We start from the raw sequence: 13,410 nt of genomic DNA on the forward strand, positions 1-13,410 counted from the left end.
GGAACGACTGTGTCTATTGTATGAGAGCCTGAATCTGAAGGGACATAATGGGGCCAGGTTGAGAGGGATGTCCTAGCTGGGGGAGCTGGCAGGGTAGAGGCTGCAGGGTGAGGGTGCAGGGCACTGCAGGTGGTGGAGCTGCTCTGGGGTGGTCTGTGCACGGAGGGTGCTGGAGACCCTCTCTGGGTGGTCTTGGAGCTGCCATAGCTGGTCCAGCCCAGAGGCTCCGGTGGGGCAACCCCCAGTGCAAAAATGGGGGATTCTTAAAGGAGAATTCCCTTGAGAAGGGAGTGAAGTCAGGGACTATGACATGGCGACAGTCCCCACCGATTTGTTCAAGAGGATCAGAACTCCCTTTACACCTGCCTTCTTAAAACTTTGGTAAATTATAATTTTCCAATGCATATTATTTTTTTCAGATTTCCCTGTAGTGCCTAAGAACAAAATTATCTTTAAACTAAAAGTGATTTGTGTGCTTGTTTCAGAAATAACTATAGGAGTAAGGTTGGTGCGACTCAGGAATCCACAAAGCAGAGCAGTAGAAGGAGAGGGCAGGGGATGGATCATTAACTCTGTTTTTAAAAATTTTTTTTATTTTTTATTTTTTTGAGATAGAGTGTTACTTTTTATATTTGAGATGGAGTGCAGTGGCACGATCTCAGCTCACTGCAACCTCTGCCTCCCGGATTCAAGCGATTCTCCTGCCTCAGCCTCCCAAGGAGCTGGGATGACAGGCGCGCGCCACCACGCCCGGCTAATTTTTGTATTTGTAGTAGAGATGGGGTTTCACCATGTTGGTCAGGCTGGTCTCAAACTCCTGACCTTGTGATCTGCCCGCTTCAGCCTCCCAAAGTGCTAGGATTACAGGTGTGAGCCACCACACTGGGATCATTAACTCTTAACTGGAAGCCTCCACCTTCCAGGGCATCTATATAGTTCTTGACATCAGGAACCCCATTTGATCTCCATGGCAGCCCTAGGAACTGGCTATTATGATTCCTATTTTACAGTAGAGAAAATTAATGGTCAGAGAAGTTCATAACTTACCCAGGGTCACAGAGCTAACTGAGCAGGGTCTGGAGGCCACACCTTCTTCAAAGTCCATTCTCTTTCCATGACATCATAGCACAGCCAGGCTGCTGGTCCTCAGGGAGAGTGGGGAAGCAGGTGGGAAGGTTTACTGTGAGATTGGCTTTCTTCAAAAAGGCCTGGGGGTGTTCCGAGAATGGGCATAGCTGTCCTGCTTCCCCTCAGGCATCAGAAGTTGCTTTGTCCATGCAGAGTGAGAAGCTGCTGTTCACTGACCTGGGACTGACCACTGGAGAGGCTGGGAGGTCTGCTGTCATCCGGGCTCAGTAGCCTCAGTGCCTGCCCTGCCCTCACCCCCGTCTTGGCCTGGGCTGGAGGAGGGGGAGAGTTAAGTGGAGGGGTCTGTTGTCTCTCTATCTTGCATGCAACTCTGGGGTGAAGAGGCCTTAAGGGTTTCTTATCAAAGGAATAAGTTCTTATCAACATACCCATTTTCTGGTTCAGAAAACAGCCACTCGGGCCATGCAGCCACATGGCAGAGGACGCATGTGTGTGCCTCTGTGTGTGTGTGTGCATTTGGCCACTGGGGTGGGGCAAAAACTAACATTGGCAGCCCTGGGGATTAAGGGGATGCTTGCAGCTTCTGAAGTTTGGAGAAACAGTCTCCCTAGCTGTGGAACTCATATGTACTTCCACCTGCTGGCTTTACCTCTTCAGGGCTAAAGTGAAAGAAGTCATGCCGTCTCCAAGCATAGGCCACCATGGCCTCTGGGCCATGTTTGAGGTGGTGACCTTGGCAGTAACCTTCCGGGGCTGTGAAGGCCAGGAACAGGCCTGGTAGAGGTAGGCAGATGGTCTTGGCCTCAGTTTACCACTCTCTAGCCTCCCTGTCCTGTCCTGACAGCCCACTGTGATCTCTGGAGGAGGTTTCCACTAGAAACCACCATCTGTTTGGGCCTAAGGGCTCTGTGTTCCTAATATGGCCCAGGGTCTGTGTTGTGGATTGAACTGGGCTTTCCCCAAAAATGATACATTTAAGTCCTAAAGCCCAGGGTGGGCACAATGAATCATGCCTGTAATCTCGGCACTTTGGGAAGCTGAAGTGGGAGGATCACTTGGGACCCGGAGTTTGAGACCTGCCTAGGCAACATAGAGAGACCCTGTTTCAAAAACAACAACAAAAATCAACTGGGCATGGTGGCATGTACCTGTAGGCCTAGCTACTCAGGATACTGAGGTGGGAGGATCACTTGAGCCTAGGAGTTTGAGGTTACGATGAGCTATGGTCATGCCACTGTACTCCAACCTGGGCGAGAGAGTGAGATTCTGTCTCAAAAAAGAAAAAAAGTTCGAACCCCCTGTAGCTCAGAATGCAACTTTATTCAGAAATAGGGTAGTTGCAGGTGTCGGTAAGATGAGGTCACACTGGAGTAGGGTAATGTCTGGTATTCTTATAAGAAGACAGGCTGGGAGTGCTGGCTCACACCTGTAATCCCAGCACTTTGGGAGGTTGAGGCGGGCGGATCACCTGAGGTCAGGAGTTCGAGACCAGCCTGACCAACATGGAGAAACCCTGTCTCTACTAAAAATACAAAATTATCCAGGCGTGGTGGTGCGTGCCTGTAATGCCAGCTACTTGCGAGGCTGAGGCAGGAGAACCACTTGAACCCGGGATCAGAGGTTGCAGTGAGCTGAGATCACGCCATTGCACTCCAGCTTAGGCAACAGGAGTGAAACTCCATCTCAAAAAAGAAAAAAAAAAAGACAGCAGCACTGGGAGAACGCCACATGATGATGGACGAAGAGGCTGAAGTTACAAGGAATGCCAGCAGATCATCAAGCTAGAAAGAGGCAACGTGGGACTCTCCGTATTTCAGACCAGGCCTGGCCCCACCAACGGTTTATTTCAGTGTAGCCTCCAGAACTGCGAGACAGTCATTTTCTGCCTAAGTCACTTGGTTCCTTCGTGGTACTTGGTTATAGCGGTCCTGGGTGCTGAGGTCCCGGGTACTGCAGTCCCGGGTGCTGAGGTCCCGGGTGCTGAGGTCCTGGGTGCTGAGGTCCTGGGCCTTTGTTCCTGGGTGCTGAGGTCCTGGGTGCTGAGGTCCCGGGTGCTGAGGTCCCAGGCGCTGAGGTCCTGGGTGCTGAGGTCCCGGGTGCTGAGGTCCCGGGTGCTGAGGTCCCGGGCCTTCGTTCCTGGGTGCTGAGGTCCCGGGTGCTGAGGTCCTGGGCCTTCGTTCCCGGGTGCTGAGGTCCCGGGTGCTGAGGTCCCGGGCCTTCGTTCCTGGCTCCTGGGTGCTGAGGTCCCGGGTGCTGAGGTCCTGGGTGCTGCGGTCCCGGGTGCTGAGGTCCCGGGTGCTGAGGTCCCGGGCCTTCGTTCCTGGCTCCTGGGTGCTGAGGTCCCGGGTACTGAGGTCCTGGGTGCTGCGGTCCCGGGTGCTGAGGTGCCGGGCGCTGAGGTCCCGGGCGCTGCGGTCCCGGGCGCTGACGTCCCGGGCGCTGAGGTCCTGGGTGCTGAGGTCCCGGGCCTTCGTTCCTGGGTGCTGAGGTCCCGGGTGCTGAGGTCCTGGGTGCTGAGGTCCTGGGTGCTGAGGTCCTGGGTGCTGAGGTCCCGGGTGCTGAGGTCCCGGGTGCTGAGGTCCTAGTGGGTGCTGAGGTCCCGGGTGCTGAGGTCCCGGGCCTTCGTTCCTGGCTCCTGGCTGTGGCTCCCTCCTGGGGAGAGGGGCGCCTATTGTGGCCGCTCTCCTTCCTTTGTCTTTACAGTTGTTCCCTTTATGTATTTCCATAGGCCCCTCTTCCAAAACCTGGAAGCACATGGACTTGCCTCAAAGCATCCCCCAGGAGTAGGGATAGGGGCTGTCGCTGGAAGGAAAGGCTAGAAAGGGGAAAGGATCATTTACAGATGGCAATGTCAATATCAAGAAAGACCTGTTCTCCCAGAGAAACTACAGCTAGAACCTACAAATGTAGCTGCCTAACCTGCTGCTGCCTCTTGTTGGCGAGATCCTTGTCCTAACTCTTCAGTGATGACAAAGTCCCCTCACTCCTCTTGGCCCTGTGATAAGGTCATAGGGGTTACCTGGAGTCTGATCTCCTACAGAACCTCCCCAGAGCCGCCTGCACCCTGAAGCCCTCCCCGCCTGCTCTGGCTGGCAACTATCTCTAGTTGAGCAAGCTCCCTAGGTCTGCACCGCAGCCAGGCACCTGCTTTGGGCTGTCCCCATTGTGCGTTATCTTTTCCCATTTTGGTCCCATCTGCCCAGCGAGCCTGGGTTCCCCAGGGGCCTTGTCTTATTCCTCTTCACCCTCAGGCTAGTACAGAGCATGAGGAAGTCCCCATGCTCCAGACATCGATGCTGCTGCCAGACGTGATGGCACTAGCTGTCTAGGGAGGGCTGAACCCTTCCTTCCTGGGAGCCACGCGCCACCCAGGGTTTCCCTTTTCCCTCCCTCCTTCCTCATCCAAACTGAGCACCGTGGCTGGGTGCGGTGGCTCACACCTGTAATCCCAGCACTTTGGGAGGCTGAGGTGGGCACATCACTTGAGCCCAGGAGTTCGAGACCAGCCTGAGCAAAATGGTGAAACCCTGTCTCTATTAAAAATACAAAAATTAGCCAGGTGTGGTGCCGGGTGCCTGTAGTCCCAGCTACTCAGAAGACTGAGGTGAGAGGATTGCTTGAGCCCTGAAGGTGGAGGTTGCAGTGAGCCATGATAGAGCCACTGCACTCCAGCCTGGGCGGCAGAGTGAAACCCTATCTCAAAAAGAAAAGACGAAACATAAATTGAGCACCAGCTGAAGGCTGTGGAGGACAGTGGAATGTCAAGGGCAGGGGTTGGTTTGGTTTGGCAGCGGCTGGTGACGAGCTGCCTTAAGGGAACTGTGGTCTGCGGAGGATTAACCAGTGGGTTCTAGTGGAATGTGGTCCTGTCTTTGGAACTCATGGGTCTCCCCGTCCCTGAACATATCAGGACCGCAGGCGGTTGCTTCTGGGTTTGAAGAAAGGCATGGGGGCTCTGACTTCATCTCTGCTGGCCTAAAAGCCCTGGGCTTGGCATTTCCAGGACCAGGAAGTATGAAAATGTGCTTCAGAGGTTTTGCTGCAGCCTGCGATTACATGGTCCCGTGGAACAAAGTCTTTAGTGCTCAAACATGCTTCTTATAAAATCCCAGAACACTTCTCAGAGGCTTCTCTGCTCCTTAGCATTGCCCGGCTCAGCATCAGACCTGTAAACAGATCTTTCTAAGGTTTTGGTGCTGTTTTCAGGGTGTGTGTGTATGAGAGAGAGAGAGATGGAAATTGAGAGATTCAGATGCACAGAGGGACATAGGCTGCCTGTGCCAATGGGACAAGGAGCTGAAAGAGGAGCAGAGAGGACTTCCTCCTCTCCCTGGTGCCTTCCCATTTGTGAGTTATGGCAGCTCTCATCACCGTGGAGTTGGGTGAGCTTTCAATCCTTCCTCCTCTTCCTTGTTCCCACTTCTTGGCATCCCCACAGCATTCTTCGTCGCTCAGAGCTCTACCAGAGCCACACAGGTGTATCCCAGGGCCAGCACGGGGAACAGTGCTTCCCATTGTGGGCTCTGGTCTCGGTGCTCCCTTATCAAAGCCCTGGTGTTTCTGGGCACTGCGGGCGGACGTTTGGCCTGCACTTCCCTTTGTACCCTTCGCCTTATTAAAGGGGAGGCTGTTCTGTGCTGAGCAAGAGGCCTCCCGCGGAGGGCCCAGAAATGCATGTGGGTATCTGCAGGTAGATGGGTGCACGCCCCGGGGAATTGACTGCATTCATTCTGTCTCCAAGTGAGAGGAGGAGGGAGGATAAGCCAAGCGTGGGATCTGAAGGAGAGGATATCAGTGGGCCTCGCTTTCGAGCACAAGGGAGATGAGTAGTGGAGCTTCCAGACGCTGTTGCAGAAAGGTGGTCCAGGCCACGGGTAAGAAGGCTCTGGGGTCTCCGCGTGTCCCCACATTTGTCAGGGTGCTCCCCTGCAGACGGTAGTGCAAGGAACACAGCCCAGGTGCTTATATTTGGGGGCTTAAGGGAGGGGGCAGCTGGGGAGGGGGGGTGTCATTCCGAAGCTCCCCAAAAGCAGGGAGAAAAAGGGCCACCACCCCTCCCCCAAGACAGAGTGTGCTATGGTGGCTTTTAAAAATAGACACCAAAGGTACTGAATTTTTGGAGCTTGTTAGAAGGAAGGAAAAGCATTTTGGGGGTGCCTGAGCCCTTATCAACCAAAATTGGTCCCCTAATCCCCAGGTATACAGTCAAGTCCAGGCTGTTATATCTCCTGCCACAAAAGCCCACCCACCCTAGCCCATCCTCACGACGTGCCTTCACAATCAGAAAGGAAAATTCATGAGCGTCCAGCACCTGCAAGGCTGGGCCTTCTGGCTGAGCTGAGGCACCTCTGGGACAAGTCACCCGGCTAACCTGGCAGCTACCTGTGGGGACCAGACCTCAGACCCGAGCATTTTGCCTGCAGATGGACTTGTGTTACTTCCTTCTGCTGCCACCTCTTCTTCACTCCCCCACCCCTGCTCCCCCACCCTCCCCTCGCCTCGCTGAGTCTCCGTGTCTCCTGCCCCCTTTGACTTCACCTCCCTCCTACCAGGAGGCTCCAGAGAGAGCCTTGAGAAAGCTGGAAAGTACCAGCAGCCTTGGTGCTGCCACTGATGAGCTGTGTGTCACTGGGCACCTCACGTTTTCTCTCTGGCCTCAGTTTCCTCATCTTTAAGGTAGTCCCCAAGGCTCTTTTCAACTCTGTCACTAAGTCTCTGCCTCCATGGGATTGAACACTGTCGATGGAATGTGCCTCCTCGCTGAATCCCCTGATCTGGGATGTGGTCTGCGGGCTGTTTCAGCTGGGTTCAGAGTAGCATCCCCACATTCTAGCCGGGCCAGGTCAGAGAGGGGTAAGAGCCCTTCCTGCTGATGATAATGCCTTTGTCTCTGGAAGCACTTTTAATTCTTCAAGGTATGTCCTCCTTTATCACCAGAAGCAGGCAGGGCAGCTATTACCCATACAGGCTGAATATCCTTTATCTGAAATGCTTGAGACCAGAAGTGCTTCCAATTTTGGACTTTTCCCCAATTTGGGAATATGTATGATTCCAGGTGAGTGTCCCAAATTTGAAAATCAAAAATCCTAAATGCTCCAGTGAGCACTTCCTTAGAATGTCATGTTGGTGCTCAAAGAGTTTCAGATTTGGGAGCGTCTGGGAGATCTGATTTTCAGCTTGGGGATGCACAACGTGTATTTTACAGATTAGCAATACAAGGCCCCAGAAAAGTCAAGTCCTTTCCCAGGGATTCATGACCCCTGATGATCAATGTAAAGTGCTAGAAAGAGCACCAGTCTGGGAGCCAGAATATCTGACCTCAAGAAAGTCACTCAGTCTTTAGGACCCAATTTTCTGTCTGTAAAATGGGAATAATAATGATCGCAGAGTCACACAAAGCAGTGCAGGCGAAAGCAGTTTGCACACATGTAAAGCATTTAACTCGCATCGTTCCTGGAGGCTCCAAGAGCAGGGCGGCATTCTCCCGCTGTCTCCTGCACCTCCGCTTCTCTCCTGCGCTGCTCTTCCCATTGGGAACTAATGCAATCTCCCGGGTTGTTTTTCTGGGTGAAAGTGGGGAGGAGTCCTGCCTGTCCCCTAATCTCCCTTTGGTGTTTTCCCTCCAGATTGTAAATTCACCTGTCACCCAGAGTGCCGCAGCCTGATCCAGCTGGACTGCAGTCAGCAGGAGGGTTCATTCCGGGACAGATCCTCTCCAGAAAGCACCCTCACCCTGACCTTCAGCCAGGTAGGTGGCAAAGCTCACGGACCACGATGGAAACAGCCTCTGCAGGTGCCCCGGGCTCCACTTTCTCTCCCAGGAGCTCTGGTGAGCAGGAGGTGGTGTGAGGCCTCGGATTCCACGTGCACTGGTTGGCATTCACAGATACCCTTTTCCAAGGGGACTAGGGGCAGTGGCACAGGGAACTCTGAAGATGCTCAGAAGTCCCCTGTAGTTCTCCCCAAGTACAGAGCCTATTGTGGCTTAGGGCTCTGAGCCAGAGATGTGGGTATGGGTAAGCAGTGGGGTGGCTTCCAGAGAAGCCTTCTGACGGTCCCTGAAGGCCTAATAGCCATGGGACAGTGGAGATGCTGGGGCTGAGGCATCACTAGCACGTTGTCCCGCCAGGCCAGCCCAACCTTCAGAGGGGCTGGGCAAATGTTCCCTCCCCGTGTTAAAGAACCAGAAAATTGGCGTCCAAAGCAACTTTTGGTTCTGGGTATTGTAAAGACACTTGAACTGCCATGTATCTGAACTTTGATTTCTAGGATTTAGAATGGGGACAGAGGAGTGTGTTGATTGCTTCTTGCATTGAACAAGTATTTATTGAGTGTCTACTGTGTACCAAGCATGGGTGAGAGTCGGGGTAATAAATGATACATCACAGTCCTTGTCCTCAGATAGCTTACATTCTGGCAAGGGAGGCAGAATGCCTACGAATACCATATACTGTGATGCATGTTGCAATAAAAGTATGAACCGAGTGTTTGGATATATACTACAATTGTTTCTGCTGGGAGAAATCAGGGAAGGCTTCCCAGAGGAGGTGATGTTTAATCTAAGCCTTACTGTGTCAGTTGAAGGTTGCCGGTCAGGGAAGTAAGAAGTTTCCTAGAATATCATCCTTTAATTCATTTAACAAATAAGTTTTGCATGTTCACCATGTGCCAGGGGCCCAGGAAGGCTGAGGGCTTAATGATGAAAAGAACTGACATGGCTTCTACGCATCCAGTGCTCACAGTGGGGTAGAGGAGTGAGATTTTAAGCAGATATATCCTGTGTATCTGATGGAAAATCTCAGGGTGCTCTGAGAAACTGTACTGGGGGGCCCAGGTGCTGGATGGGGACTCACGAGCAGCCCCAGGTCTCCAGAGTAGCCATCACGTGATTTTTCTGGAACACAATCAACAGTGTTCAAATGCCTGATTCACCATGGGTGTTACCAGCCTCCCAGCTGTTCCCCCATGCCTTTCTCTCTCCCTGGAAAAAGGATTATTAGAAAGCAAGAATGACATATGTTTTCATAAGGGTGATACTGTATTGGTTCTTAAATGTATATTTTAAAATTCTGTACATCCTTCACCGACATTGGAACCATAACTGTTTCTGGTGGAGCCTGAATGTAACCAGGCCGCTTGGAAGGGCCTTGCCCTTAGCAGGAAGCTGTCCATCTAGGGTTGGGGACAGGGAAAGGAGGGGAGGCACGTCTGGTCCCCAAAAGCACTGACGGGTGATGCAGATGTGACCTGAAAGTTTTCCCTAGAAGATGAGGGAGGAGGTTAGTTACACAGCACCCCGTACAGCAACGTTGCCTAAAAATCTTATTGAAACAGCCTTTTCTGGTTCCAATTTGCTTTTCTCTCTGGGAGCTCCCACGTGTCTCTCCTTCCTGCTCTCAGCCCTGCCCCTGCCCCGCCCTGGAGCCCGGCTGCCCCCACTACTTCCTGGGTCTCCCTGTTGAGTCTCTTTCTATTCCTTCCTGTAGAGCAGCAGATCTCAAAAGGAGGCTATTCTACTCACCCCCTAGACATTTGTCTGGAGACATTTTTGGTTGTCACAACTCAGGGGATGCTGCTGACTTCTAGAAAGGGCAAGGATGCTGCTAGCCGGCCCGTATTGCACAGAACAGCCCCCAAGACAAAGAATTCTCTGGCCTCCAATGCCAATTGGGCCACGACTGAGAAACCCCGCCCTGGAGCGGGTTAGCCAGCTCCCACGTGTGGCAGGCAAAAGGCCGGGGAAGGCCTGGAGTCAGCTGGAATCATTGTCTCCTCTTCCAAATACCGGCAGTGAAGAGGTGCTTTCAAGTCTGAGTTTTTGGAAACAGAATGACCCCCTTCTTGCTGCTGGAGAGAGAGGAGTCAACCTTGGAACCCTCTGGCAAGTGAAATCAGGGCTTGTCTAGAGCAGAAACACCACTGAAATATTGCAGAGGAAGGAGCCAGCAACCCCGTGTGGGAGCTGAACGACCCCCAGTCGGCAAACAGCCTGGTGTGGGGCTTGCTCCTGGGCCGGCCGGATCAGGCTGCTGCTGTGTTTGCCTTGGACAGGCCTGGCAGCGTGCTTCAGGAGGACTGGGGCAGGACCCAGCCTTCTATCAACAAAACCCGGGCCCCGCTCCAGGCCCACTCGCCTCTTCTAAAAAGGCTGTTTGTGCTCGTTTCCGCCCTGGCTTGATTTTCTGTTGAATCTCAAGATGGAGCTTTCTTTCACCTTGACGTCATCACCTGGGCTGACCTAACTTCATGTGCCAGTGCTGTTTTCTTGGGGGATTTAAGGGAGCAGGGGCTCAGATCTGAGCTCAGCTAGTTCCAGGTATATATGGCTTAGGGGGTCTCATCTTGGTGGCATTTCTCCTCTCTTTTTTTTTCCTGAGATGGAGTCTTACTGTATTGCCCAGGCTGGAGCGCAGTGGCACTATCTCAGTTCACTGCAACCTCCACCTCCTGGGTTCAAGCAATTCTGCCTCATTCAGCCCCTCTGAGTAGCTGGGATTACAAGTGTGCTCCACCATGCCTGGCTAATTTTTGTATTTTCAGTAGAGACAGGGTTTTACCATGTTGGCCAGGCTGGTCTCGAACTCCTGACCTCAAATAATCCACCCTCCTTGGCTTCCCAAAGTACTAGGATTACAGGTGTGAGCCACCATGCCCAGCACTCTCTGCTCTTTAAGGAAAAAAAAATCATTGATTTTCCTCCATCCGGAGAGAACCATTCTTTATTAACATTTTTACATGTTCTTCTTGAACATTCATACATTTTTCAAAACATGGTTGAGATCATCCTATAGATAAGTATTTGGCCTCAACATTTTAAAAGCAACAACCCAAGGTTCTAACTGTCTTGTCTCTGCCGTGCCAGAGGGAGGCAGCTGGGAAGGAAATTGGGGCAGGTGTGGAAGGGGGCGGGGATGAGCTCAGAATCCCGAATGGCAAACTCACAAGGCCATCAGAAACAGGCATCGGAAACTGAGGCAGGCTGCTGGAAGCTGCCTGTCCTCTGTCAACCACAGGACCGGTGGTTTCGGAGTCTCTCTTTAAAGATCTCTGAGGTCTCTGATGTCTGACTTTTCCTTGCACACCCATGTGTGACCTAGCAAGTCTTCAAGTCTACCCTAGACCCCTTTTCCAGTTTAAGCCTCATTTGCGAGGGATCATCATTGTTATTGGCTAAAGACCACACTCGGTTACCCAAACAGCTGCAGTTCTTTTACTTAGGATTACACCCCAAAGAATTTGTACTTCTGCTGGTCTTAGAGGTACTCCTATCATGTCACTACCCCTGGGATGAAAAAAGCCCTCAGTGGCTCCTGGTGCTCTCACGATGAAGTGAGACCTCTGCTGGCTTGGTTCAGTCCTTGTGCTGCCTGTGGAGAAGGTGGCCCCTAGAGAAGTCTTTGTCCTTGCCCACCGCTGTGGATTCTCATCATCACCCACTGAAGCCCAGGGCAGCCCTGGCAGCTCTGTCCCTCTGGCCTTGGGTGCCAAGTTTCTTGGATGGAATGCACAGACTGCAACAGAGAAACATAAGCACTCCTACTGCCACTCCGATCCCTTGCAGCGAGTGCTCAAATCTTACGCCAGCAGGCCCAAAGTCCTTCCTCTTCCTCCTGACCCTCCAGAGTCCCTCATACGGTTTGGATGTGTGTCCCCTCCAAATCTCATGTTGAAATGTCGCCGCCAGGGTTGGAGGTGGGACTGGTGGGAGGTGTTTGGGTCATGGGGGTGGGTCCCTCATGAATGGCTTGGTGCCGTCCTTGCAATAATGAATGAGCTCTCGCTCTATTAGTTCACGCACGAGCTGGTTGTTTAAGAGGACCCTAGTATCCCTCTCTTGCTCCCTGACTCTTGCGCCCTCTCTCAGATGTGACACACCTGCTCCCCCTTCCCCTTCTACCACGAGTAAAAGCTTCTTGAGCCCTCCCCAGAAGCCAAGCAGATGCTGGTGCGATGCTTGCACAGCCTGAAGAACCCTTAGCCAGATAAACCTTCTTTCTTTACAAATTATCCAGCCTCGGGTATTCCTATAGAACAACACAGAATGGACTAAGGCAGTCCCTGGGCAGCAGCCTCAGAAACCAGGCTCCCAGGCCCTCAGCCCCAAAGGCCAGCCCCTCCCACAGCCGTTCCCAGACCTCACTCAGGCACTTCCCACCCTCAGGACTCTGGCTACTATTCCACCTGTCTACTATTTACTTGACATTTCTCTTTAAATAGACTTATTTTATTAAATTTAAATAAACTTAGGTTAAAGAAAATTTTAAAATATCCTTGAATCACTGTTTTGATGTACTTAGGAATTTTTTCTCTGCACATATTAAATGAATACTTATAATTTCTTTTAATATGTGTCCAAGGACTCCTCAGATTGACTCCACAAATACTTATGAAGCCAGGTACTACTGAGGCACAGTGGTTCAAACCTTTTGTGTCAGCACTTTGTGAGGCCAGGACAGGAGGATTGCTTGAGCCCAGGAGTTTGAGACCAGCCTGGGCAACATAGCAAGGCCTTGTCTCTACTAAAAGTTAAAAACATTGGCCAGGTGTGGCAGTGTGCACCTGTAGTGCCAGCTACTTGGGAGGCTGAGGTGGGAGGACAGCTTGAACCAAGGAGAAGGAGGCTGCAGTGAGCTATGATCATGTCACTGTACTCCAATCTGGGTGGCAGAGTGAGACATTGTCTAAACAAAAAATCCAGACACTGTTCTAAAGTCCTTTCAGGTGTCATTTGTGGGAGATGCTGCCCTATAGAGGCCACTCTCTTTGGCCATCTGATGCCTGGACTGCCAGGACACTGGGTCCAGGGGATGTCTAAGGGGCAGTGTGAGCAGTGGAGACAGCTCCTGGGATGCTGAGAAGGAACTGCCAGCTGTTCTTATGAATACCAAGGTGCCCTTTCAGAGGAGACATGGATCTGTATGTACTGATACAGAATTGTGCAGAGTGAAAGCAGGTCCCTGGCCAGATGCAGTGGCTCACACTGGTAATCTCAGCACTTTGGGAGGCTAAGGCGGGCGGATCGCCTGAAGTCGGCAGTTCGAGACCAGCCTGGCCAGCATGGTGAAACCCCGTATCTACTTTAAAAATACAAAAATTAGCTAGGCATGGTGGTGCACGCCTGTAACCCCAGCCACTTGGGAAGCTGAGGCAGAATTTCTTGAACCCAGGAGGCAGAAGTTGCAGTGAGCGTAGATTGCACCGTTGTACTCCAGCCTGGGCAACAGAGCGAGACTCTATATCAAAAAAAAAAAAAAAGAAAGAAAGAAAGAAAGCAGGTCCTTCCATAGTACATATAGGACCAGGCCATTTGTATTTTGCATG

At 52.1% G+C, this 13,410-nt stretch overlaps 1 protein-coding gene across 2 annotated transcripts in view; it reads left to right on the forward strand.

Moving 5' to 3' along the window:
• RASSF5 (Ras association domain family member 5) overlaps positions 1-13,410 on the forward strand; it is an 81,016-nt gene that overhangs the window by 22,945 nt on the left and 44,661 nt on the right. For both annotated transcript variants that reach the window (XM_012459296.2, XM_012459297.3), the window contains exon 2: positions 7,716-7,837. In XM_012459296.2, the coding sequence (XP_012314719.1) occupies positions 7,716-7,837 (122 nt within the window). The remainder of the gene's footprint in view (positions 1-7,715; positions 7,838-13,410) is intronic.

This window comes from Aotus nancymaae, unplaced genomic scaffold (genome assembly GCF_030222135.1).
Source record: "Aotus nancymaae isolate 86718 unplaced genomic scaffold, 86718_ANA_hifiasm-v0.15.2.pri h1tg000039l, whole genome shotgun sequence".
In the NCBI taxonomy this organism is placed as follows: domain Eukaryota; kingdom Metazoa; phylum Chordata; class Mammalia; order Primates; family Aotidae; genus Aotus; species Aotus nancymaae.